Consider the following 25,722-nt stretch of genomic DNA (forward strand, 5'->3'; position numbering starts at 1 on the left):
TGTCAGAGCGATGAGCTCTGCGGCTTGAGCTGACAAAGTATTTATACGATTAGTTTCAATGACTTCAGTATCTGTTGTGACTGCGTAAGCGGCCACTAATTCTCCTGTATTTGTTCTCATACATGAACCATCTACATACAATGTCAGGTCTGGGTCTGACAATGGGACATCGGTTAAGTCTTGTCTGGGTTTCGTCGTTATAGTAATAACTTCAATACAGTCATGGGCTAGTGGGTCTGTTCCGGTTACTGGCAAAAGTGTGGCAGGATTCAATGTGTTACAGCGTCTGATTTCTATATGTGGCTGAAACAAAGTAAGTTCGTACCCTGTAAGTCGCGCTATAGTCAAGTGTTGTGTTTGCGTTCTATTTACAAGAACCTCTACTGCATGTGGTACTTGAACTGTCAATGGATGTCCTAACACTATGGCATCGCTTTGTCTGATTGCTAAAGCTGTCGCTGCTACTGATTTCAGGCATGCAGGCAAAGCCTGAGCTACGGGATCTAATGTACTAGAAAAATAAGCACATGGTTTGTGTGCTCCTGCTTGTTCCTGTGTGAGTACTGACAAAGCAGTACCTTCGCGTTCTGTAACAAAGAGTGTAAACTGTTTTCTGTAACATGGTGTTGCTAAAACAGGTGCTTGACATAAAGCTTTCTTTAGGCTTTCAAAAGCTTGTGTATGTTCCTGGGTCCAAGGGAGAACAGTCGATGTGGCTGCCTCCTGTGTTGTCAACTGAATGAGTGGTTTTGCTAGAAATGCGTATTGCGGGATCCACTGTCTACAGTATGAAGTGAGGCCTATGAAAGCCCGCACCTCCTTTTGCGTCTTGGGTATTGGCATGTTAGCTATTAACTGAATGCGGTCCGGTGTAAGCTGCCTTCCCTCCTTGGACAGCGAGTGTCCAAGATAAACAACTCGCTGGACACAGAAATGCAGCTTAGAAGGGGACACCTTGTGCCCCTTTTCGGCTAGAAATTTTAAAACTGTCAGTGATGCTTTTTCACATTCCGGTTCGCTTCTTGCGGTGATCAGCAGATCATCGACGTATTGGAGCAGAGCAGTGTTAACTGGCATGTGGATACTGTCAAGTTCTCGTTTCAGTGCTTGGCTATAGATGCTGGGGCTTTCTGTAAATCCTTGAGGTGCGCGTGAGAATTTAAAGCTACGCCCATTTAAACTAAATCCGAACAAATATTGGCTTTCCGGATCTATTGGGACGCTGAAAAAGGCATTCTTGAGATCGATTACAGTAAAGAATGTCGCTTCGGAATCAATGGCTGTCAGTAATGACGAGATATCTGGGACCACAGGGAATTGTGGCACAATGCATTTGTTTAACTCGCGCAGATCAATAACCAATCTATAGACTGGCGGGGCCTTTGGATCTGTTCGTTTAAGAATCGGAATTATCGGTGAATTACATACATTGGAGTCTGTTTCTACAACCACTCCTTGGGCAATGAGCTCGTCAATAATTTGTAGTAAAGCCACTACAGCATTTGGTGGTAACTTGTATTGTCGCATTCGTGGTAGCACCACTCCTGCCTTTAATGTGACTCGATATGGTGTAATATTCATGCGTCCAACATCAGTAGGGCCTTGTGCCCATAGATGTGTAGGTAAAGTCTGCAGTCGGGGATCCATGTCTCTAGACACATAGTGACCTTTAAAATCACGTAAAAACAACCTTACTCCTTCCGGGGAACAACATATTATGGCTCCTAGAGCTTTCAGCGTTTTTATTCCTAATAGATTTTCGGGACATGATTTAGTAAGCAATAAATCTGTAGTTCGGGTCAAAGGTCCTATCGTAAGTGGAAGAGGCTGTGACACTTCATTAACAATAGGTTTTCCTGAAAAACCAAGGGAAATATTCTGTGAGCCTGAGAGGGGTGCCCCTGGAACTTCACTACGTTTTATGGTCGTTCGACTTGCCCCTGTATCGAGTAAAAATTTTCTGTCTTGGCCTAATAATTCACTATGTATATAAGGTCCTTCTTGATCTACAGGGATCTCGATAAGGGGTAAGTCAACTTCCCTCTCTAGGCTAGTTCATGCGTATCGTTGATACTCAGGATATTCATACTGTGCGGTCTGATACATTTGTCGTGTTGTTGTCTGTGTGGCAGCAACAGGCAACGGTGGTGCAGCTGGCACAAACTGTATTGGCTGTTGTGCGGCTGGCATGGCCTGGGCATGCTGCAGAGCTCCTTGTTCATTCTGATCTTGTCTGAGTGGCCGTGATCTTTCTTGTGTTTTACCTATGGCGATGTTATGTTTTAAAACTGGACAGTCATGTACGTAATGACCTGGCTTTTTACAATAATTGCATGTCCCTTTTACAGGTCCTGCTGAATCGGAATGTGTCATACCCTTTTTATGTCCTTCAGCTGGAACTGTCTGGGAAACTAGCATTTTCATTTTCGTGTCTTTCATGCGTCTGTGTTCATGTTCTTGTTCCTCTCTAATTCTATTGTGATGGTACTGTAACATTTGTAACATTTGTGATGGAGTGTTACCTTGCCAGGTACTCTCGAATTTTAATACTCTATTCTTTACTTGGGGCAGGGCATTTTCTACTAATTTTGTTACGAACAGATGTGGGTATGATTCGCTACTTGCTTTTATGCCACTATTTATACCAAAACATTTTTCAAATCGGGCATAGTAATCACTAGTGTCTTCATCTTGCTTCTGTTTACAGGCTGAAATTGTACCCCAATCTTCCTTTTTCGTAGTTAATAAACGTGGCAGTACCTGTACTAGTAAACTTGGTAGTGCTTTAGTTTTATCCCCAAGTCCTGCTCCTGCAGTTCGGGCCTTTTCTTCCGCTTCTAATGCTGACCATTCTATCTTTTGGTCTCCTACCTCCCACTCTTTTTCCTTGAGTTTCTCATAAATGCCAGCAGGCATCAATACCTTTAATATTGTCATAATGTCGGGATAGGTATACTCTCCCATGAGTAACATGTCTTTAATTTCTCGGTGAAAACCCGCTGGGTCTTTGTCATGACTGGGTACCACTTTCTTCATTTGTAACAATTCTATTTTCGATATGGGCGTATATACAAATACGCGCTTAAACTCATTGTCCTCGCCCTTTATTGGGTGCACTTCTCGTAAGGGATTCTGTCTATCCATGTGATACGTGGTTCTTTCCTTGACGGGCAATGAGACACGTTCTGAACATACAAAAAGAATATACTGCTTTCTTGATTCTAGAATTTCTTTAATTAATTTAGTACCTGAACCTCTCCATCTATTCATAAGTAATTCAGTCAATATGTCAGGTAAGGGACCAGGATCTGAATGCTGACTCCGATATAGTATAATGAGTTGTTGAATCATATAAATCCCAGCTAACCTCTGTTCATCTGGGGTGAGATTCAAAAATGTGCGTGCTACTGTATCATCACTATATTTTCCGGGACTGTCCACCCAATGGACAGCTGCCCTAGCTAAATCTTGTTCATCCATAGAATCGAGGAAATGATAACCCCTTCGTTCTCGGAGTAGTTTGTCGGCGACTTGGAACGAATGCTCGTTAGACCTTATATGGACTATGGGTGTTGGGAAACTCCTGTTATTGTCTGGACATATCGGACGTATCGAGTCAGTAAGACATCTATTACTATTACAAGATCTTCCTCTACCTACATAGGCTATAGTGTCTGACTGTCCTGTGGGCAGTCCTGATCCTTCCTCCTCGTTTTGTTCGAACTCGTCTACCTCTAATCTCTCTTCGTGTAGGCGTTCTATTTCTTTACGGATCTTTCGGCACATGGCTATTATACAATTTTGTTTATCATGTCTACCTTCTGATATATTCTGGCTCCATCTGGTAAGAATTTGAATTGCTTCCGGGTCTACCCCCGGTCGGTCTTGATTTCTGATCACACAATTTATGAGGAAACGTAACAGTTCCCCCTGTATCTCTACTTTCTGGTATTCCATAGCTCTGTTAATACATTCTGGATCTCGCCCTGTTTGGACAAAATGATATATTTTATCTAGATGCGCAGTCATTCCTGGTAACTTCCCTAAATACACTGCGGCTCGTCTGATACGCAATGATGCCAGGGTCATTTCGTCCTCTTTACCGGGCACAGGGTCATATCTGCAATCTATAAGAAGTTCCTTCAGCGTACGGGCACTTATGAGTTTGGGTGTACGTGAATGTGCTGACTCTTGAAAAGTAAGTTTATTTATTCTGGGTGGCGTAGAAAAAATATTGGTAGCACCTCCCGTGGCCCCATCTGGGGTGTCGGGTGTGAAAGGATTCGTTGAACGTGACACAGCAACTATAGGTGTGGACACAGCTATAGAAGCAGCTGTAGGAACAGATGTAGAGACAGATGTGCTTGCCGGAACTTGTTGCTGTAGAGATACGGGTACCGGATCTTGGCATTGGATCTCCCTGGTATGCGGTCTATGTGGGGCGGAATTAGCATACTCGGGAGCTGCGTCATCTAAATATGAGGAAAGAAAAACATCTTCTGCGGTTCTAGGATGCCCCTTAGGATGTACCTTTATTGGGAACAATGGGGGCGGCAAGTCTTTCGGTATCTCTGGAGTAGCCTTAGGTAACCCTTCGGCCAGAAGGGGATACATACCATTCATAAGGGCATTCCTTTGTCTATCTACTTGTTCTGATTTCACTCGGATACCCTCCTCAATTAATAGATTTTCTCGGACTTTATTAGAATTCTCTTTACTCTTCTCTTCCTGTCTACGTGCTTTTTCTGTTCGTCTATGTGATTCCTTACGCCATAATTCAATGGCATCTTTCTGTGACTGTCTGACTTTCCTTTTCCATAACTCTTCTTCTACTTTCATGATGCACTCTGCATCCCAGGTTCCCGCTGTGGGCCACCTCCGACTTTCTGGTAATTCCTTGGTGTAGTCTACCCATAAATCAAGAAATAATATAGCGTCTAAGCCATGTTTGTGATACATGAAGTGCCCTGGAGTATCCCTAGGAGGAATAGGGACGGCTTCTTCGAGAACCCCTTTTCTAGTAGTGATCTGTCTTAATTTCGAAAAGAGCGGCATATTGAGAACTGATCTGATACTTAATCTTGAACACACTTAGTACAAAAGCACAATAATGAACAACCATTCATACCACAGTATGCAGGACGTTTTAACACATTAAACATTAAACATTAAACATTTTTAACCTTTAAAATAACCTACAATGATGATCGTCTGCATAACTAATCACCAAGCATAATTCTTTGACAATAACTAGATACTTCGGAATACTTGATATACTGCTAAACAGTACAGATACACTGCTAAAACAGTGCAGACCGGATTTGTGTACCCAAACCCGTCTTGACCGGCACAACCTATGTGCACGTCAGAAATGCCTCCCCAGCAATGGTACTCACCGGGTAGCTTCGGAAACGGAAGGCCTCGGAAACTGGACTTGGACCGGACTGGACTCGACTCGACTCGTCGGAAACTGGACTCGACTTGGGACTTCGGAAACTGGTGGGCCTCTGTATACCTCGGATCTTGCTCTCTCAGCTAGGCTCTGGTCGGGATACTTCGCACTTCTCACCGCCTCGTCTGGGTGTTGATCGCAGCCTCAGTCGCCCCCGCTCGACCGGAGGGAGATACAGGAAATCCTGCTGGTACGCGTTATTGTCCGTCCAGCTGTGGCAGGAGACCGGGCCTGCAACTCACCGCCGGCGCGTGTGATGAGAAAGTGTCCCTGTTCGGGCGCCATTCATGTGGTAAATAATTTTCCTTTACCGGGACTTAATTTGATACGGAAACATAATAAAACAGCTCAGTAAAATGAGAGGCAGAATCCGTGGTATTAGAGGTTCGGAATGGGCTTTATTCCAATGAACGATTATAATCGGTTGCTCCAAGTTCCATCACCACGGAGGTTCAGGAAGTGAAGTACATACATTATTGACAAGAAATGACTTTTATAGTACATACATTACAATGAAGCGAATCCAGTAGGCGTAACAATTGATAAGGAAAATGACGATTTATCTGCGTAACCAAAAATGGGTGTAATAAGGAGTAAAAAGGAACATAATTGGTTATGATGTCACATATAGGTGGATCTATAAGATAATACTTGGCATAGATGCGCGCGCAGCAGCATGACGTGTAATTGACGTGTAACTAGGGGGTGAAGGGGACTTGACATTTAGCTCTACATGTGGAGACAAGAAGTCTGGGGGGTCAAGTCAACCTAATCCCAAATCATATCTAACATCCTATGTTTAAAGAACTATGTTATCCACAAAAGAAGGACTCTCGGACAGAATCTATTCTATACTGACTGTGCGTGCGTGTACAAGCGTCTAAGTGTCTACACTAAATGCGAGGGGGTAGAAATATTCCATGGTAACAGGGCTATGAATTACTTGCATGAGGACAGAGAAGCCGGGCCTTTTGCTTGGTAACTGGAAGAATGTTTACTTAAACTACTAGGCAGGAATGCATCGGCTGAGGGGGGAGCAGATAACTCGAAGGTGAAATACAGTTCTTGGCAGAGAATAGGCTGATGTCAGGCTTCGTGAGCCGCGCAGAGAATGAGACAAAGTTCATGGTCACAGATGCAGGCTCAGACTGGAGTTTTCAGAGGCAGAAGGCAAGAAAAGTTTGGTGACAGAATCAGGGCCTACTTGCCTGGACTGTAAAATGGCATAAGTGAACCATATAAAGCCGGTGGCTTTTCATACTTAGGAATGGAATATCCGGCCTATTCATGGCGGATCTGACAGAGGACATGTTGACGGTGGACGCACATGTGTTTGCGTCTTCATAACTGGAACTGGAGGGAACATACATGTACTTGTGACATGCACATAGAACCGTTGGGGTCCAAGATAGGGGACATAACTGACCAGAAAAATCCATATTTCCACAATAGACATCCACTATCTCCCCTCACACCTTTCCGACCATTCGGCCATTTTGTGTGTATTAAAACTTGAGTCTATACATACGTATACTTCTTGGTCGTTTGATCGTTCCATCCTCTTAGAAAATGAGGAGGTTAACTTTCTACGATCAGAGTCCCATCACTTCTTGGAGGCAAATATAGACTCTACGGATATACACATTATGTGGGATGCTTTAAAAGCTTTTTGGAGAGGAATTATTACAAACAGAGCCTCTTATAGAAGAAAGAAATATAGGGAGTGCATTGATAACTTGGAGGGGGAAATGAAGATTATCGAAGGAACCCTGGACCCCCAAACGAGATCAGGTGCAGACTTCGAAAGGTGTAGAGAGCTAAAATCGCAATTAGAAATTCTATTACAAGCTAGGGTCGCTAGGAGGTGGGAGGCGAGTAAAATCTCTCATTTTGAGTTTGGCGAGGCGGCTGGAAAAATTCTCGCCTGGAAAATTAAATCTGACCAAGCCCGAAACTACATCAGAGAGATCAAGGTAGAGGGGGAACCTGCCCCCCGAACCACAAAGGACGAAATAGGTGGGGCTTTCCGAGATTTTTTTCAGAAAATCTATAGGGATGATATTCGGGAAGACAAGGCAGGGAGGGAGGCCTGGTTGGACCAAATTTCCTTGCCAAAGTTATCCCCAGATCATAGTAGGCTGTTGGAGAAAGAGATTTCCTTTGAAGAGATTAGGAAGGCTTTGGGGGACGTAAAGCGGGGGAAGGCAGCAGGCCCTGATGGGTTACCAGGGGAACTCTATAGGGCCCTTACAGAAGAGATCACCCCGGTTTTGGCCTCTGTTTTCAATAACATTCTTTTGGAGGGCCGAGATCCCCCAAAGTCTTAGAATGATGCCACAGTGGTCTTAATACTTAAACCTGGGAAAGATCCAAAGGAATGTGGGTCATATCGCCCGATTTCGCTCCTCAACAGCGACTATAAAATCTTTACCGCTATTATGACATCTAGGTTGGGGAAAGTGATAAGCCATCTGGTTCATGAAGATCAAAAGGGCTTCATAAAGGGCAGACACCTAGCTGATCTCACACAAGATCTGGTGGGGGTGATCGATATCGCGACCACTTTTTCTCTGCCTCTGGCTGCTTTTACGCTAGACGCGACCAAGGCCTTTGACAGGGTAAATTGGCCCTATCTGGCTGCAGTAATGAAGAAATTTAATCTCCCTGAAAATTTTTGCCGTATGATTTCATGAATATACAAGGCCCCTACGGCAAGGCTCAATGTAAACAGTTTCCTAACAGAGCCTTTTGTAATTGCGAGAGGCACAAGGCAGGGTTGCCCGCTATCCCCCTCCTCTTTAACCTCTACATTGAACCCTTTGCACAGATTCTTAGAGAGGAGGCCACCATACCATCATTTAGCTTTGGAGGGTGGGAAAGACGGGTTGCCCTGTATGCCGATGATATCCTCATAATGACTTCAAATTTAGATCTGGCTCTTCCCTCTGTGATTAGGAAGGCTGAGGAGTTCGGAAAAATCTCTGGATATAACATAAATTCAGAGAAACCAGAGATCATGGCCTGGAATTCCCCCAATACTCAGGTAGAGGTTGTGTCCTCCATGCGGTATCTTGGTATAAGAATAACTCAAGATATAAGTAATATCACCACTCATAATCTCGAGCGAGTACATAAAGAATGCCAGAAACAACTAAAGGCATGGAATAATCTCCCGCTATCCATCTTTGGGAGGACAAATCTTTTAAAAATGTCTATCCTACCTAAATATACCTTTTTGTTTAATTCTATCCCTATGGCTTTTGACACTAAACAACTACTTAAATGTCAACAAGGACTTAATTCTTTTATTTGGAAGAACGGAGCTACAAGATTGGCTTGGAAAAAGTTGAGGAGAAGGAGAGAGAAAGGAGGCTTAACGTCTCCAGATATTCAATACTATGCTTGGGCATTCCAATCATCTTACTCAAGAATGCTCCTAAAAACACCAGTGGATAATCTTAGAGGAAGGATGTTCCAAGCTATGTTGGAGGGGTCCGATCTTCCATCTGACGGCTTTCTTTTTAAGTTTGGAGACCAGAAATTCTTAAAAAAAATAAAACTAAAAATTCTTCAATCTTTGGCTAGAAGTTGGTCCACAATCAGAAATAGAATAGGGCTGTGCTATTATTCTAACTTAGCACCCATGTGGGATTCGCCAGGCACTCCCTTGTGCCTTAAAGACAGGTTGGCAGGTTCAATTAAAGAAGCCAGAATTATAAACTGGGGAGAGCTGACGGTAGGTGGGTCAATGATACCTTGGGAGACTTTGCGGGAGAAAGTCGGACCAGGATTATCTGCCTTCAAGTATATGCAGTTGAATAGCTGGGTGCAGGCTTTGATAAGAAAGGGAGCCCCCTGGGGAATTACAGCAATTTAGAAAATCTTTTGGTTACAAGGCCGGGGGGGGGAAAGGAAGTTGCTTGTTGGTATTGGGCGATCTTGGAGGAGATAGACGATGACTCTAATCTCCCTGAGGTGTTATGGGGTAGCATTGTTGGCGAACAGTGCCAGCCGTTGTGGCTAAACTCATTTAGTCTTTTGTATAAAATTGTGAAGCCAGCCTGGCTAAGGCGAAACAACCTTTTTACACTACACCGCGCATATCTATCCCCTCAAAAGCTAGCCAAATTCCAACATGGGAAAAAATGCAATAAATGCGACCTAGTAGAGGCCTCGGATGTGCACATGTTTAAAGAGTGCCCAGTTATCGGTCTTTTTTGGGAAGAGGTGATGGAAGCAATATCCTCTATCCTAAATATCACTCTCAGCAGCACTCTTCCCTTGATCATCTTTGGGATTGATGAAAATATTTTAGGGCCTGCTAGATCCTTCTTGTTTTTTGCAATTTTAATGGCTAGGAGACAGATCTGCAGATTCTGGGTGGATACAGCTCCTCCAACATATACAGGATGGTTATCGTCCCTATATGAAGTTTCTAAAACAGATCTGGCTAGACCCTGCAGTATTAAAAATAAGAAAACTGCTTTTTGGGATTATCTGATACAGTGGAAATAGGTTTACAGGGGTTTTTTTTTTTTTTCCTCGGTCCTATGATTATGCCAGTCTCCCTACTCCATGGACCTACAACAAGGGTCTTCTCCGAATCTCTGGTCCAAATAGGCTGAAACATGCCTAGATGGAGTTTCTAAAGGCCGCCGTTTTTTTTTTTGTGTGTTGCTCTCTCCTTCTTCCGCCAATTTGTTGTTCGCTTTTCCTTGTGCAATTGTCCAAATCACACTAACGGCTTCTAGGTGGATGGGACAAGATAGCACAAAATGGTGGTTGGCGGTTTTCTTTTTTCACACATAAGGGCTGGGCAAATGAGGACAATAAAAAAAAAAAAAAACATGACCGGTTTTAAAAGAGCTCTCTGTCAGAAAATACAAGATGTTACCCAATCCTTCTCTCACATTGGTTCCCAAATGCACACACACTCACAGTGTGATTCTAGACAACAACCACTATACCTAGGAGTTTACCAAAAATCATTCACTACTGTGGAAGAGGTAAGGGAACTGCACACAATCTACATATTTCAGGACTGCACTTTTGTGTCAAAGCATCACTCATGTAATCAACGCATAAGCAAAGACTGGATTCTAATGGTACTAAAACTTGACAATATGACAGGTTTCAAAACAGTTTTCTCTCAGCAAATACACGATGTTACCAAACACTTCTCTCACAGTGGTTCCCAAATGCACACAGACTCACAGTGTGATTCTAGACAAGCACCACTATCCCTAGGAGTTTACCAAAACTCATTCACTACACTGGAAGTGATAAGGGAACTGCACACAATCTACATATTTCACGACTGCACTTTAGTGTCAATGCCTGACTCATTTAATCAACACATAAGCAAAGACTGGCTTCTAATGCAACTAAGCGCGTACAACAAGGACCCCCTGTTAGTTCCAATTACTAGGACAGGGTAAAATGCATTTGAAAAATAACAACCTAGGCAATCGTTACTGATGAAGCTGAATGTGTGTCACAAGGTCAAAGGAGAAAACTAAAGACAACAATGAACATGAAAATACATATCTATTTATTTTCTCATTTAAAATCATTCATAGGAAACTGAATATAAACAACAAATTATTCTGCAGATATTTAAATTAAAATCATGACAATCATAAAAATTGTATTATACATAAAAAGATGAATATTGCAAAGTGACTAAATTGTAATCGACGCGCGTTTCAGCGTAAGTGATGCCTTCGTCAGGACAGAGTCACAATTTCTGTAATCAAGAAAAAAGGTATATAAGCAATAATTTAACAATTTATTTTCATGTAATGCATTTAACATTGTAGTCGTAGTTTAGCATGACCGACACATATTTATTATAGTTAATTTATGGTATGTCTTCATAAAGAATTAAAGTGCATATGGTGGAATTCTGCTATCAATAAGTGATGTCCAATATTAAACGAACTTCTGTGAGGTAGAGGGGAAAGAGAGAATTGGATATGTGTGAAAGTGAATACGTGAATAGGGAAGCTAGGAGTAGAGAGTGATAAAGTATATACCAAAGATTCCCATGAGAAAAAAAAAAAATATATATATATATATAGACATATTCAGGTCCTCAGTTCTCGTGAAAGATAAGCAGTACATAAGTCAGTATACCTTTGGTTGGAAAAGAGGGGAGCTACTGAAGGATAGGCGACTAATTCTGTCTTCGAAAGATAAAAGCATCTAGTTACACAAACAAATAGGAAAAAGTAAGATTGGTGTAGCTGTTAAAGTGCATCAAAGTCAATTGATATCTTTGAAGGTGTAATATGTACCTAAAAGATGTTCTGTGTATGTGGCCATCAATTCAGCAACATATGGGTTGGTGATGAGACGTATTTAATAGATGAGGCTAATAGGTACGTATAAGGATTATTAGATCTGAAGAAACAAGGGGAAAGAAGAGCGTTACATATTTATTTGTCTGACGTATTACGGTGGAAGCGTCCTCTATAATGTTGAAATAATTCACAGGTGGAAGGTACCTTTTAGGATGCAAGATCTAGTTATGTTGATAATAATTTGCAGTCGCTAGGATGGCGAACTTGTTTCCTTGAGAAGGATTGTACCGGGTAATTTTGACCTACAAGGGGGTGAAAAAAGAAGAAAGGGGTATTAAAAAATAAAAAGAGAAGCGCGAGATGGAATGGGTATTCAGAGTGATAAAAAAGAGAGACCCAGTTATATAATAAACAATCTCTAGTTTTGTACTGATTTGCGTTGTATTGACTATGAATTAAATGACTATGGAATGGGCTAAGAATGAAAAGATAGGTAAAGATGTCTAAATTCTTTCTGAAAACGCTATACGTATTGCAGGCGAATTGGTCAACATTAGCAAAACCCAATGATTTATTAAAGGAATGAAGACCAGAGACTAAAATCAATGAAAAATAAAGTATTTGGGGTGCTGCTCATGTGAAAATAAATGGCCAAAGGAGCATACTTCTCTGGCGGTAACAAAGTACAAGGGAGAAAAGGTCAATGGGTGGTGATAAGTGCTGGTAAACCCGGAAGCCCTAACATGGTCTAAACGGAAATAGTTGAGACCGCTGCAGGGCGAAGTATTGACAGCTTACCTCATCTAAGATATTAAAAGTGCCGTGATGGTCTCGAAAGGGTTCGAAGGCAGGATCGCCAGGAGTCGCAATACAAACGGATCTTAGTGCACGAACGCGTCTATTTAAGTGAAACGCCGACGCTAGAGTGACGCATGTGTAATCACGTGTGAGCGAAGGACGTGCATCGCGTGAGACGCTATTCACAGTGCCTGTGTTGATTGGTGGTAGAGTGTGTCGTGCAATTGAACATGGGAGCATGGTATTGGCTCAGTTTGATGGACGCGGAACGAAGCAAAGCAAAGGCTGTGAATGCTACGTGTATAGCGTCAAACAGATGCTAGCTATATTTGCTGAATGATGGGCTATCTGCGCAGAGGTGGAACACTACCTATGTGTGGCACACCAAAATTCACGAACAGGCTTGAAGAGAAATATGTGTTTCATATGAAAAGAATTTTTTTGAACAAAATGATTAGAGCGGAAAGAATAAATGAAACATTAATAAACTTCCATGAATATATGTGTACCTCTAGTTGATGATGAAATGGGTTGCCAGTAATGGAAAAGGAGGGAACAGATATGTATTTAAATTGAAAAAATATATCAAAAGGGGGGGGGAGGTGGGGGGAAGAGGGGGGGGGGCTTTTGTGGTGATATTAGGGTCTCATGGTCCGAAACTATGTGTATCTCATGTGGAAGAAAAATGCTGTACATAGATGTATATACCAGTAAGGATCATTAACGGCCATTGTATGAGTCTGAATAGAGGTTCAGTAATGTTTATACAATTGCATTTTCCCAAGGTAATTCACTGTTCAGACCATTTTTGAATGTATTTATTGAGAAGATCCAAAATACCTCTCGTTTTTTACGGATAGTTGTACTGGCATCATCATTAGAGATATTGATTTTTTCCAGGATACTCCAGTGGATTTCTTCTGGTTTGTGTCGTAGATCAAGAAAATGCAACTAAAACTTGACAACATGACCGGTTTTAAAAGAACTTTCTGTCAGAAAATACACTATGTTACCCAATCCTTCTCTCACAGTGGTTCCCAAATGCACACACACTCACAGTGTGATTCTAGACAAGCACCACTATCCCTTGCACTATACCAAAACACATTTCTTCATCTACAAGGAGTACTACTATTTACTGCAGAAACATAACTCATTTCACAAATTCATAAACAATGACTGGTTTCTAATTCTACCAAAATATAAAAACTGCATAGTTATCTGTCTACAAACACATGAAAAAAACAATTCCTTATCACAAAATGGTTTCCACATGCACACACACTGTCAATAAGATTGTAGAGAAAAAAAGTACTCCCTACACTTTAGCAGGAAAAATACATTAGTCTGATTAAAATCAAAATAGTCTACATACATCCCCTCACAATTAAATAACTCATCTTTCAAGTTGTTTTGTAGATTAGGAAGTATATCAGTCACTCACCATATTTTCTTTTACAGAATCTCCGCACTGTGCACCTCTCAGCAAAAGCAAAGAATGAAAAAGTTTCCATTTCATTTTCCACACATATACATGTAAACATCAAATCACAATCCTTCGCACATAAACTCAAAAGCAAACACACATTTCTATTGATTAAACATTTCAGCCCTTTCCAACTGAAATACATTTCAACCCTTCCCCCAATCTGCCTTCTGCCTGTTACCATAGAAACAGCTCATGGAACACTGCACTGAGCTCACAAGTTCAGCACACAATGTTCCTACACAAGGCAGGAAGTGTGCTTGACTTTTCAACATATCAGCTTATCATATATAATGTTCCTTACAATCTGTTTTTGTTAACCAATAACAATCATACCTTTAAAAAACAAAAATATACACCCTACCTTTCAGTGTAGAAAGTTGTTATACAACCAATGATTTCTTGTCGTTTTTCCAAAAACGTTGCCGTGGATCTGCGCACCCACCGCGAGAGAATCCGTGCATCCAATGCGATAGGATAAGCGCACCTTTCGCCGCTTTTTTTTTTTTTTTAAAGGGGGGCCACAGGGAGTCCTTCTGGGATCCCCTAAGCAGATCTAGAGGGTCAGAGTATTTCCACTCTGCCCCCTTTATATCTTTTACACACTTATTCCCCTTCCATCTTCAGCCTGGCTTCTACCGAGGCAGATAATGGCCGCCAACAGTTCCTGGTTTCGAATGTAGAGAGACGCTCGACAGCCAATTAGCATTCAGCGCGCGATCGTGAGGGTGCGCACTCGGTTCGGGGAGGGTGCGCTTACGGTGCGGGTATGGTCCGCGGATCCTCCGCGGCCATAGATATCACTAACTTTTTTACCCTAATTTTCTCTGGAACTACTGAACAGATTCACACCATATATGCAAAAGGCACGAGTCCGACCTGAGGAGTACCTCTTTGCCAAATTTGGTGTCATTCCGTTCAGCGGGTCGGGCTGTAGCTGCGACAACAAATCCTATGGGAAATTGCATGGGGAAAACGCGTTTTGGGACCCCCCTTTTTTCTCGCCCCCCGCTTCACGGATCACCGCAAAACTTTCAGGGTAGGAGCGGAGCGGAGCTGGCCAAAAGTTTGGAGAATTTCGTGAAGATTCGTCAATCGGCGCCAAAGATATTCCCAATAGAATGTTGCAGATTTCCTATGGAAAATAGGTCCTAACTATAACTATCTACTGGCGACCGCCAGTAGATAATATATATATATATATATATATATATATATATATATATATATATATACACATACATATACATACACACACATATACATACACACCCACATACATGCATAAATAAAACATAAAATACAATTACCAAAATTAATTAAAAAAATATAAACAATGATATATATGTATGTACAATGATATAAAAAATACAATTAATCAAATTAACAAATAATTCTAATCCATATATTGAAAGAATGTTAAAAAAGTAGTAGCATCTGTGAAAAATATATATACTATTTCTACTGTAATGTATACAACAATAGGGAAAGCGTTGGACTGAAGGGTAAAATTTACTATTCCCACTCCAGTCTGTGCAAAAGTAGGAAAAGCATTGGACACCGGAGGGGTAAAATTTACTATCCCACTCCAGTCTGTGAAACAGTAGGGAAGTCTTTGACAACGGAGTGGCAACATTTACTATTCCTACTCCAGTCTGTGCAGCAGTAAGGAAAGCTTTGGCCTAGAAGAGGTAAAATTTACTATTCCCACTCCAATCTGTGTAACCTAGGAGAAGCATTGGACTCTAAATGAGTCAAATTTACTACTCGCACTCCAATCTATCAACCAGTAGGGAAAGCGTTAGACTACGAAAGGGCAAAATGTACTATCCCCTTTCCAGTGCAACAGTAGGGAGAGCGTTAGACACCAGAGGGGTAAAATTCACTATTCCCACTCTAATCTGTGCAGCAGTGACAGAGAGTAGTTCACATCAAACAAATAACATATTTTAACAACCCTATAAATCTATTAATGTACCAAAAATATAAAATTCCTAATATAAAATTGTGATGTCTACATTAAAAAATACAAATGGAACAAATAACATAATTATTACATTCCCACAAACATAACAGCCAACAATTAAAATGTAATTGAAATAAAAAATGTATAACACAATTAACATATTAGGTAATAAATAAAACAATCATTAATGAATGAATAAACAATTTTTAATTTGTTATTAATTAAATAACTTCCCACTCTATTCTCCTACAAACAATACAAAACGCACCTAATATATAACATAAAATATAAGATAATTACACAATTTTCATAATTAATTATCAAATAAAGTATTAAATAATTTACAGAATTATCAATAAATTAAATATTTCACACACAAAAATAATTAGTTATTAATGCATTGTTACTTAATTAACTTCCCACCAAATTCCTCTGTAAACTTAACAGCCCACACCTAAAATGTAACTTAACAAATATGATAATTACATAATGTACATCATTAATTATCAATTAAATAATTAATAATGAATTATGTTTCATTAATTTCCCACCCTATACCCCTGCAAACCCAACAACCTGTACCTAAAATATAACTTAAAAAATAAATGAATTACACAATTTACATAATTATCAATTACATAATGAATTAACGTCTCACCAAAGATAATTAAAAAAACAATATTTTTTCAGCTATATTTTTGTAAATGATATTAACAGATATTTTTTACAACAATATTACCTTAATTTTTTGTAAATCATATTTCTGCATCATGATATGTATGTATCGTGATATTAAAATCTCATGTGACTCGATATTTTTGACTCGATAGTTTGTCCAAATACCATGTTAATGTATTCCCAGGTATACCAGTAATGGTAAATCTGGGAATGTGCCAAAATATATGGGTGGTTGGGTGGCAACACCCATGGAACATCTCCCTGGGCAGAGTAACACAATGCAGCGATTTGCGCTGCGCTGAGTTGCTTTACTCTATATTTCTCAAGGCTCGATAAATTTTACTTAGTAGTTGCTTTGCCCTTGCTCCCCATAGCATGGTGCAAGGGCAATGCATTTCTTGATAACTATGCTCCCAGTGTACCAGAAAGTCCCACAATTATCCTCAAAGTGCTCAAATTAGTGCAATAAGGGTGGCCACCCAATGCCCTGTAGGAGTTCTGGAACATTGGGCCATCATGTCGGGGATGGGACTGCCCAACTTGCTGTTGGCAGTCCCGCCATTGGAATTATAATGCGACCGCCTTCAAGGCGGTCGTAAAGTGTCTTTTTAGTTTTGCGGCGTGTGCTGCGGACTGCAACAGATGCCGCAGTACAAAAAATACACTTTTTGCATATCCCTGCACTATGTGGCAGGCAGCATGTGGTGCCTGCTACATAGTGCAGAGATATGTTGGGGGCACCATAGGTGCCCCCAGAGACCATGTCGAGGGCCAGGGAGGGAAGGGTAAACGCTAAGGGCCCCCATTGTCCCTTTCTGCCTGCCTTTTCATGGCGGGTAAACCGCAAAGGCTGGCGGAATGGGACATTGTAATCCCTACTGCAGTGCCTGGAAGGCACCGCCACTATTGTAGGGAATACAAGTCCCTCCAACGGACCGACGAGCTCCTTGAGCCCATCGGATCCATGGCAGCCAGTCTCTCAGACCGCCAACCACCAGCTCGCCATCCTCTTGTAGCGGGCAGGAATCAGCCTTACGATGGAGGTGGGACCGCCACCGACAGGCTGTCGGTGGCGGTCCCACCGCTATCGTAATCAGGCCCAAAGTCCTAATAAAAGAAAAACCAATCCACTGTGTATACAAGATACAAACATTCTGAATTCTTCTGATGATGTGCAATGGTTGTTCTTCATTTTCTTTGGTACACTTTTGCCTGACATTGCAAATTGGGCCAATCACATTTCTTGACACCACACGCCAGCACGAGTTTCATTGAGGTCCATCTGCCTCATATACTTCTTCAGGGCAAAAGTAACTTATAACAGCAAAGTGAAAAATCATTCAGTCTCAAGATTCTAACCTTCACCAACAAACTCATGGTGGAAGTTTGTAAGTAATAATAATCCAAATTCAAAATCTTCCAAGAAGAGTTTTCATTGTAATAAACATAAAATAAACATAAGTTAAGAAAACACCTTCTCGATTCAGTGAAACACAGCCCCAGTAATAAAAAATTCAAGATAACTAGATCATATTTAAGTGATAGAGTGCCCGAACCAGAAACATCAACATATTGCACCCTCATCTGTGTGCTGGGTATAGACAAAGGGACTCCAATCTTTGATCCTGGGTTCACAAAAGACAATGGTTCATACAATGTCAATAGGTCCTTAAAAAGATCTATTGTATCAAGAAAGTATTAGTCAATTAATCTCTGGCATAAGGTGCTCTATCAGACAAATGTAGGAAGGGACACAAGTGAACATTGAAAGGCGGTTCATTTATTTAACCGTATTTGTTTTTTCATAACAAGCGGATTATAGATCTAGTGCTCACACAAAAGTGAAAAGGAACATGATGTGGTTGGTGAAGGAAATATTTGAAGACATTCATCGCATTGACAACATAAGCAAAAACTCATTGGTACAAATATTTAGGAGTAAAGGAGTTTTAGCTGTAAAGAAGGTCGATGGCATTTCCATCTCAATGAATTGAGATCTTCATCAGGACAAAAGATGTGAGCATGTAGTATTTAGCGAGCTCTATGGTGGCTAATTTAATCCTGGTTGGGCGTGGCAATGGGATGGGTCGAGACTGTAGTAATCAATCAGGAAACACGTGGATCTGGTCCAGGGACTCCGGGGGCCAATGGATTAAGATGGCAGGAGCCAAGGGATTTTTAAAGCTTAATGGAAAGAAGGGGATTAAAGCCCCTCAGTATTTATTGGTAATGAGAACACCGTGAAGTCAGTGTAGCCGTAGTCATTTGTGTAGTGCCACTTAGTCTGTTTAGCAACAAGACAGGCAGCCGCTCCGCCTGTGTCCGGTAGCTCGTACTACCTGAGCATGCAATTCAACATATCTGAAAAGAGTTTAAACAGCCATACAAATCAGTCATAATCAATCCATATAAAAAATGTCAAATTATGCCAAATCTAAAAGACTGAAGTCAATATGAATAAGTAATATGTCCACATCCCATCAAATCATTTCGCAAAACACAAAGGATATCTTAATCCCTCACTGTATTATGAAAATCAGTTCACAATCACCAGAGAGCACCCATAATAAGAAATTTTCAGGCACCTCATAGACATCCCTAAAATCAACACCACCACTTATATATTAACACTAATATGTCATATTCAAGTCATCCCATACGTAGTATTAAGATCAATACCATCACGTGTGTGTTCATACGGAGGCAAAATAACTCACCAGAAAAATGTCAATCAATAAATCAGTCAACTGGAGCCATTGAGTGGAGCCATATCAATGAAAAAAACTGCACAACAAAAACATTGTCAATCAGTTTTCTATAAGTTTAAAATTATTGCAATCCAGAACAAATATAAAAGGTGAGCCTGGACTCACCTGAAAACAGAGTAACTCTGGTCACCATGCTTCAGAATAACAATTATTCAAGATTATTACATATGTTCATCAGAGTAAATCTTATTGACAAGTCTTGTCATCAATACCCATCCACAAAAGAGACAAAGTCAAATCTTCCTAGAATTATTTTCAAGGTCGCCATACTGTAAGGGCAAATCGAGTTACAAGGAACATTTTTCAAAAATAAAAAAAAACACCATTTAAAGTAAGTATGATCACTAGACGTCTCCCGTCTACTCGTCAACAAGCATATTTTGCTTACAGCAAGGACAGATCATGAGCTGTAATATTTTTTAGGAGAATGAATGTCATTGCTGTAAACTAAAGATGCTTGCTGATTAGTAATAATGTTATCAACTGAAGAATGAAACAATGGAGGTGGGATACACAAAGATGGGGAGAAGGATGGCTAAGCGCACCATGGTCAAGAGAGGTTTGAAAAGATATTTCTTTAATTTCATTCATTGCAGCAGACTTTGTGTTTCTCCCTAGTTTAGGGGGCAGAGTACTTAAAGCATACCTTATGACCATAATTACGAACTGTGCTTTAGAGTTCATACTAGGGAAAAAGGTTGCATTTCTTTTATTTTGCAAGGCGTGTCTCACTGTAATTTGCTCACCAGAACCTCTGGATGAATCATAAATTAATTGGGAGGTTCCAAATATGTTTTTAGGTTACCACGCCAGCCTGTATGTGCTTGAGTCTGGACAAAGACACTTGTCAGTCTTCTGTATTTGCTAAGTATGCCAACTAACAGAATATAACATTACATAACCTGTTTTGCCAAGTTATAATGTATACAGGACATCGATTTTGTGCAGAACAGGATTAAGGTTAGGCCTCCTTAATCATGAGATGTCAATTGCAATGTATTCATAGCTGTTGCATTTAACTCGCATGAGTAGAATGTCTTTATTAATAATTCCTGGCCTTGCACTATGTTTGGCATCTTAAAAACATTTTATAATTTAATTTCGTGACATTGTCAGTTAAAACAAATTAATAAAGGTGAGGGCGCCTTCTCAGCAAAATATTTGCATCGCTCAAACATTATGAATTGTACATACATAACTACTCCTTAAGTTGAGAAAATTCAAAAGGTCTCCATTTTGTGGGAGGGCCATGGGAGGAGCATGATTGCCTCGTAGCTCCACCTTTTCTGCAGTACTCAGTTTCGCACAGGGATGTATGAACGGGCCTATATTACTGTAAAAAAGCGCACAAATGATTTTACATTTGCTTGTTGGGTATCTAAGATATCTGCAGTAGGGTTGAAATTGGCAGAACATTTTTTTAACTGAACAATCGGTAATTAGAGAGGCAAGTCAAAATATTTCATTGATTTGTCTGATTTATATTTTTCTGCCTCAAAAACAAACAGAATTTAGTAGTAAAATAGTTAAATACTGGTTCTCCATTTAAAAACCAGCTAGGGAAATAGGAACAAATGAAGTAAGCTCACTATTTAATTGGTAAAACAATAAATCCTAGAGCTTAAAGTCCCACGGCCTGCGCTACAAAAATTAGGGATGCTGAATACCAAGGCTGCACAGTCTTGAATCTGCCCCATGCCTCCTTTATTCACCACAAGACACTCCCTCCCATGTTATCTCAGTCTTGCTGGATCTTTCTCATCTCTGCTTTCTACAGTTGCCACTGTGTTTCGTCTCTTCTCTTCTGCTTTCATCTGTGATTTGTGTTTTTCTCTCTCTTGCTCTGAGTGATGTCTAATGAGAAAATATGAGTGCCGTTCCCAAAAATTAGTGTCGATGGCCTCCCCCGGCAACCTCCGGCTCAAATTAAGCACTGACTTGGCAATTGATCAAATGTGAGAGGAAGAGGTTAACAATGTCACGATTCCTAGGCCTAGCTATGAAGATAATGGGGCGATTAAAAACAAATGAACCTGTGTCCCAAAGCATGATAAAATGATCATACATGAGATGTAGAGACAGTGATGGTAGTAAACACAGATATTCTGGACATATATAGTTCTAAATTGATCACTGGTGAGTGACTTACTGAGTATTAAATTGCATTGACGCAGGAAACAATCACCAGTTGTACATTTAAAAAAAAAAAAACGTTACAGGGAACATGAACATGCTCCTTTGTCTTGTGCATTGTCCAAAAGAGGTCAACGGTTTTCTACATTGCCCAAATATTCAAATTTTAGAACACAATCGGGTCGTCTTGTCATACAAAATAGTGGAAATATGCAGTTTTCTGCATCACAAAGAGGAGAAATATATTGCCAATAGTGTTTGTGTTCATTGGAAGTACAGTTTAATCATAGAATGCATGTTTCGTTATGATTTATTTTGGATTATTAATTTTGTGTGATATTAGATAAATGCTAACACAATTGTGATTTTATTTCTGCATATAGGGCACAGTTTAAATCTCAGTAATGAATGCACCCGTTTGTTTTATTACAACATTTAGAGCATCAATATGAGTGACTTAGATTTGATCCAGTTAAGACCGTCCCCGTAGTTACCAATAGTGGGGTTACAGTAACTCCAGGTGGCAGCAGTAATGGGAATTGAAGGGGAACCCTAAGGTTCTACTAAGAAGGGAGGAATTCTGGGTCCAAGTTCTCTTTATTTTACCCTTGACTTTGACCTGCAGATTTTGGTTGCTTGCAGCACAGATCTGGGGTGTTACAGCTGTCCCAAAGGAGATCCCCGATGTTCATGTAGAACTCATAATTCCAGTGGAGCCTGCCTGCACCTTCGGTTACTGGCTCAATCGTAATTAAGAGGCATCTTATAATGAGGAGTGAGGACCTTATTAATTTTGTATCTGTGAAAGTTTAAATAAATCAGAGGTGATAAGATTGTGTGGCATTTACCAGTAAAAAAGAAGACACTCTACTAGATGGCGAAGTGCACTAAATAATGTCTGATTGCATAGCTTAAGCCCCAAGCCTCACAAGGGAAGGACAGCATTAGAAATGTGTATTCAGTGGCACTAGGAATTATGAGGTTCTATGACAATGATTTACTTCCTATGGTCCGAGACAGGCAGGTGATGGCAGGGTAAGTAGGTCAAACAGTTTGACTGTCATTAGTTTCTGTGGTATATAAATTGTGTATAGAGCAAGAAATCAGAATCAACATTTATATGTAACAGTATAAGCTATTGAAGATGCTTAAATGATTCTCTTGAAAGTTACCTTTTATCCCGCCCGGTTTTGAACAATAACAGATGCCTCAGGGACAAGGAAGAGGAAAAAACTGATGCATTTGATAAACACATACCAAGCAGGCCAAAAGTTCTCTAATTCTCTGTTAAATATTGATGACATGCAATTTCCCTAACGTTTAGCAAGATGGAAGCATTTAAAGAACATGGCACTATTTAATTTTGTATTGTGGAAAGCCATTTTCTGTTTGAGGTTGTCTTTAACTTTGCATTGTCTGTATTAGGAATAACCTTGCTATAAAAATATAATAATTTCTTGCAGTGTCTGTCATGGATACATTAAACTAAGTAAAGGATAAAAACAATCTTTTAGTTTTAACTTAGGCTAGCAAAGTTGACATCATATCTTTCTTTTGTATCTTTAGGCAAATCAGCAGCAAACACGTTTCTGAGATGTCTTTCTTCGTACTAATCCTCTTAACTCTGCTGGTGTCTGTTCTTGGAGGTCTTTATCTTCTGGGAATGTTTCGTCGAAGAAGACCGAACGAACCTCCTTTGGACAAAGGCTATATTCCATGGCTGGGTTATGCTCTGGACTTCAGAGACAACAGTGCAGAGTTTTTGAAAAGAATGCAGAAGAAACATGGTGATATTTTTACTGTTCACATTGGAGGTCACTACTTCACTTTTCTGATGGACCCGCTGTCTTTTGGATCCATTGTTAAGGAAGCACGGTCTAAATTGGACTTCGATAAGTTTGCACAAGCACTGGTGGCCAGGGTTTTCAGCTACCAAGGGCCACCAGGTGAAAATAAGCATTTGCAGGCCTCAAGTACAAAACACCTAATGGGGGATGGGCTTGTGATAATGACCCAGGCAATGATGGAAAACCTGCAAAATCTGATGCTTCACAGTGTTGGTTCAGGGGAAAGTGACAGAACCTGGAAACAGGATGGACTTTTCAAATTCAGCTACAACATAGTTTTCCGAGCTGGATATCTTGCATTATTTGGGAATGAGTCAACAAAGCAAGCTGGAAGCATAGAAAAGGCCAAGGAAATAGATCGACTTTTATCAGAGGAAATATTTAATGAGTTCCGAAAGTATGACTGCCTCTTTCCCCGGTTAGCTTATGCCGTGCTTCCTCCCAAGGAAAAACTTGAAGCTGAACGTCTAAAAAGGTACTTCTGGAATAAGCTGTCTGTGAAGAAATGCATGCTCAAAGAAAACATTAGTGGCTGGATCTCTGATCAGCAACAGTTTCGAAATGAAAATGGGATGGAAGAATATATGCAGGATAGGTTCATGTTCTTGCTTCTATGGGCATCACAAGGGAACACCGGGCCTTCTTCTTTCTGGCTTCTGATCCACCTAATGAAGAACCAAGAAGCTATGACGGCTCTGAGAGAAGAAATTGATGATGTAATTAAATTATCGGGGCAAGAAGTAAAGCCAGGTGGTGAACTGCTGAATCTCACTAGAGACATGCTGTTGAAGACACCAGTTCTAGACAGTGCAGTGGAAGAGACTCTGCGATTGACAGCTGCTCCAATATTGATTAGAGCTGCACTGGAGGACATGAATCTCAAGATGGCAGATGGTCGGGAGTATGGCATTCGCAAAGGGGACAGAGTTGCATTATTTCCATATCTTGGTGTACACATGGACCCAGAGGTCCACCCAGAACCCAATGTTTTTAAATACAATCGCTTCCTTAATGCTGATGGGTCCAAAAAAGTAGATTTCTACAAGAATGGGAAAAAGGTGAAATATTTTTCAATGCCTTGGGGTGCAGGAACCACTATTTGTCCTGGACGTTTCTTTGCAGTCAATGAATTAAAACAATTTGTATTCTTGATGTTGACCTATTTTGAGTTTGAGCTGCTTGACCCACAAGAGGACATCCCTCCTATTAACCAAAAGCGATGGGGATTTGGTACCATGCAGCCAATTCATGATATCCAGTTTAGATACCGCCTTAGGTTTTAGAATTTATTGTTCAGTTTTTTTCCTAAAAGATTACTTGTGGAAGATTCAACTTGTTAGTTTTGATATTTGAAAAGTTGAGTCCATATATATTAATGCCTTTTATCACTTCAAGAATTTTCTAGCAAGAAACAACTGTAATAAAACAATCACATAGAAGACTCTTCATCCAACATTATTTTCATAAGATTGAGGTAGAAATATGAAATTGTTCCAGCGAGGAAACACTGAAATATTGAGTGGGACAGTTCAGTAACTCTTCAGATAAGAGCCTACGTGTAGCAAAGGGTTGACTGTTAGTCTGAATCTTCTCCCAAAATCTAGAATACCCTGCACTGATGACTGTGTGAAAACCAATGAACAATTTAAAATATTCTAAAGCCATATTGAAGAATCTGCAAGGACTGTTAAACATGGATTAAGTGCATCATCTTTGAACTAGCATAAGAGCCTTTTATAGTATAAACAGAGAATGTAATCATTTAACTGACATATTTTGTGCACCCAATTCATATTGTGTGTGTAAAATCAAAGCACATTTCTCTTTTGCACACCAATTGGCTGATTACAATGTCATCTGGAAACTCTTTCAACGGAATCGGTTTCAGCATCGTTTCTGACCGAATCAGATTCTGCGAGTCCTACTGAACGATTACGATGCTTCCGGACATCGTGCGGTCAGACTCGCATTGACTTCAATAGGAGCCTGTGTTCATCAGAAGAAGGGAGGCTCCCATGGACAAAAGAAGTGGTTGGGGAAAACCTTGCACCCTATGGCTGGTACCCCATGGTGCCTGCCACACTGTGCATGCATGGGTAGGGGGGACCCATGAGTGCCCCTACGGGTCTGATTCAGAAGGCTCTGGGTGAAGGGGGGACTGCTACGGGACCCCCAAAGTCAGATGCCGTCAGCCGATCTGGATCAGCACAACCGAATCGGAAAGGCTGTCCAAATCTGACATACTAATCGCTCGGCTGGAAACGCTTCGTTTCAGCCCCGATCGACTCGGTT

General features: G+C 40.6%; 1 protein-coding gene across 1 annotated transcript in view; it reads left to right on the top strand.

Annotated features, from left to right (window-relative positions):
* Nucleotides 1-24,869, top strand: part of LOC146796293 (7-alpha-hydroxycholest-4-en-3-one 12-alpha-hydroxylase-like) — a 130,662-nt gene extending 105,793 nt beyond the window's left edge. The window contains exon 2 of the mRNA XM_085628803.1: nucleotides 23,150-24,869. Within this exon, the coding sequence (XP_085484929.1) occupies nucleotides 23,150-24,713 (1,564 nt within the window). The 3' untranslated portion in view covers nucleotides 24,714-24,869. The remainder of the gene's footprint in view (nucleotides 1-23,149) is intronic.
* The last annotated feature ends 853 nt before the right edge of the window (nucleotides 24,870-25,722 follow it).

The sequence above is a fragment of the Triturus cristatus genome, chromosome 10, assembly GCF_964204655.1.
Source record: "Triturus cristatus chromosome 10, aTriCri1.1, whole genome shotgun sequence".
Lineage (NCBI taxonomy): Eukaryota > Metazoa > Chordata > Amphibia > Caudata > Salamandridae > Triturus > Triturus cristatus.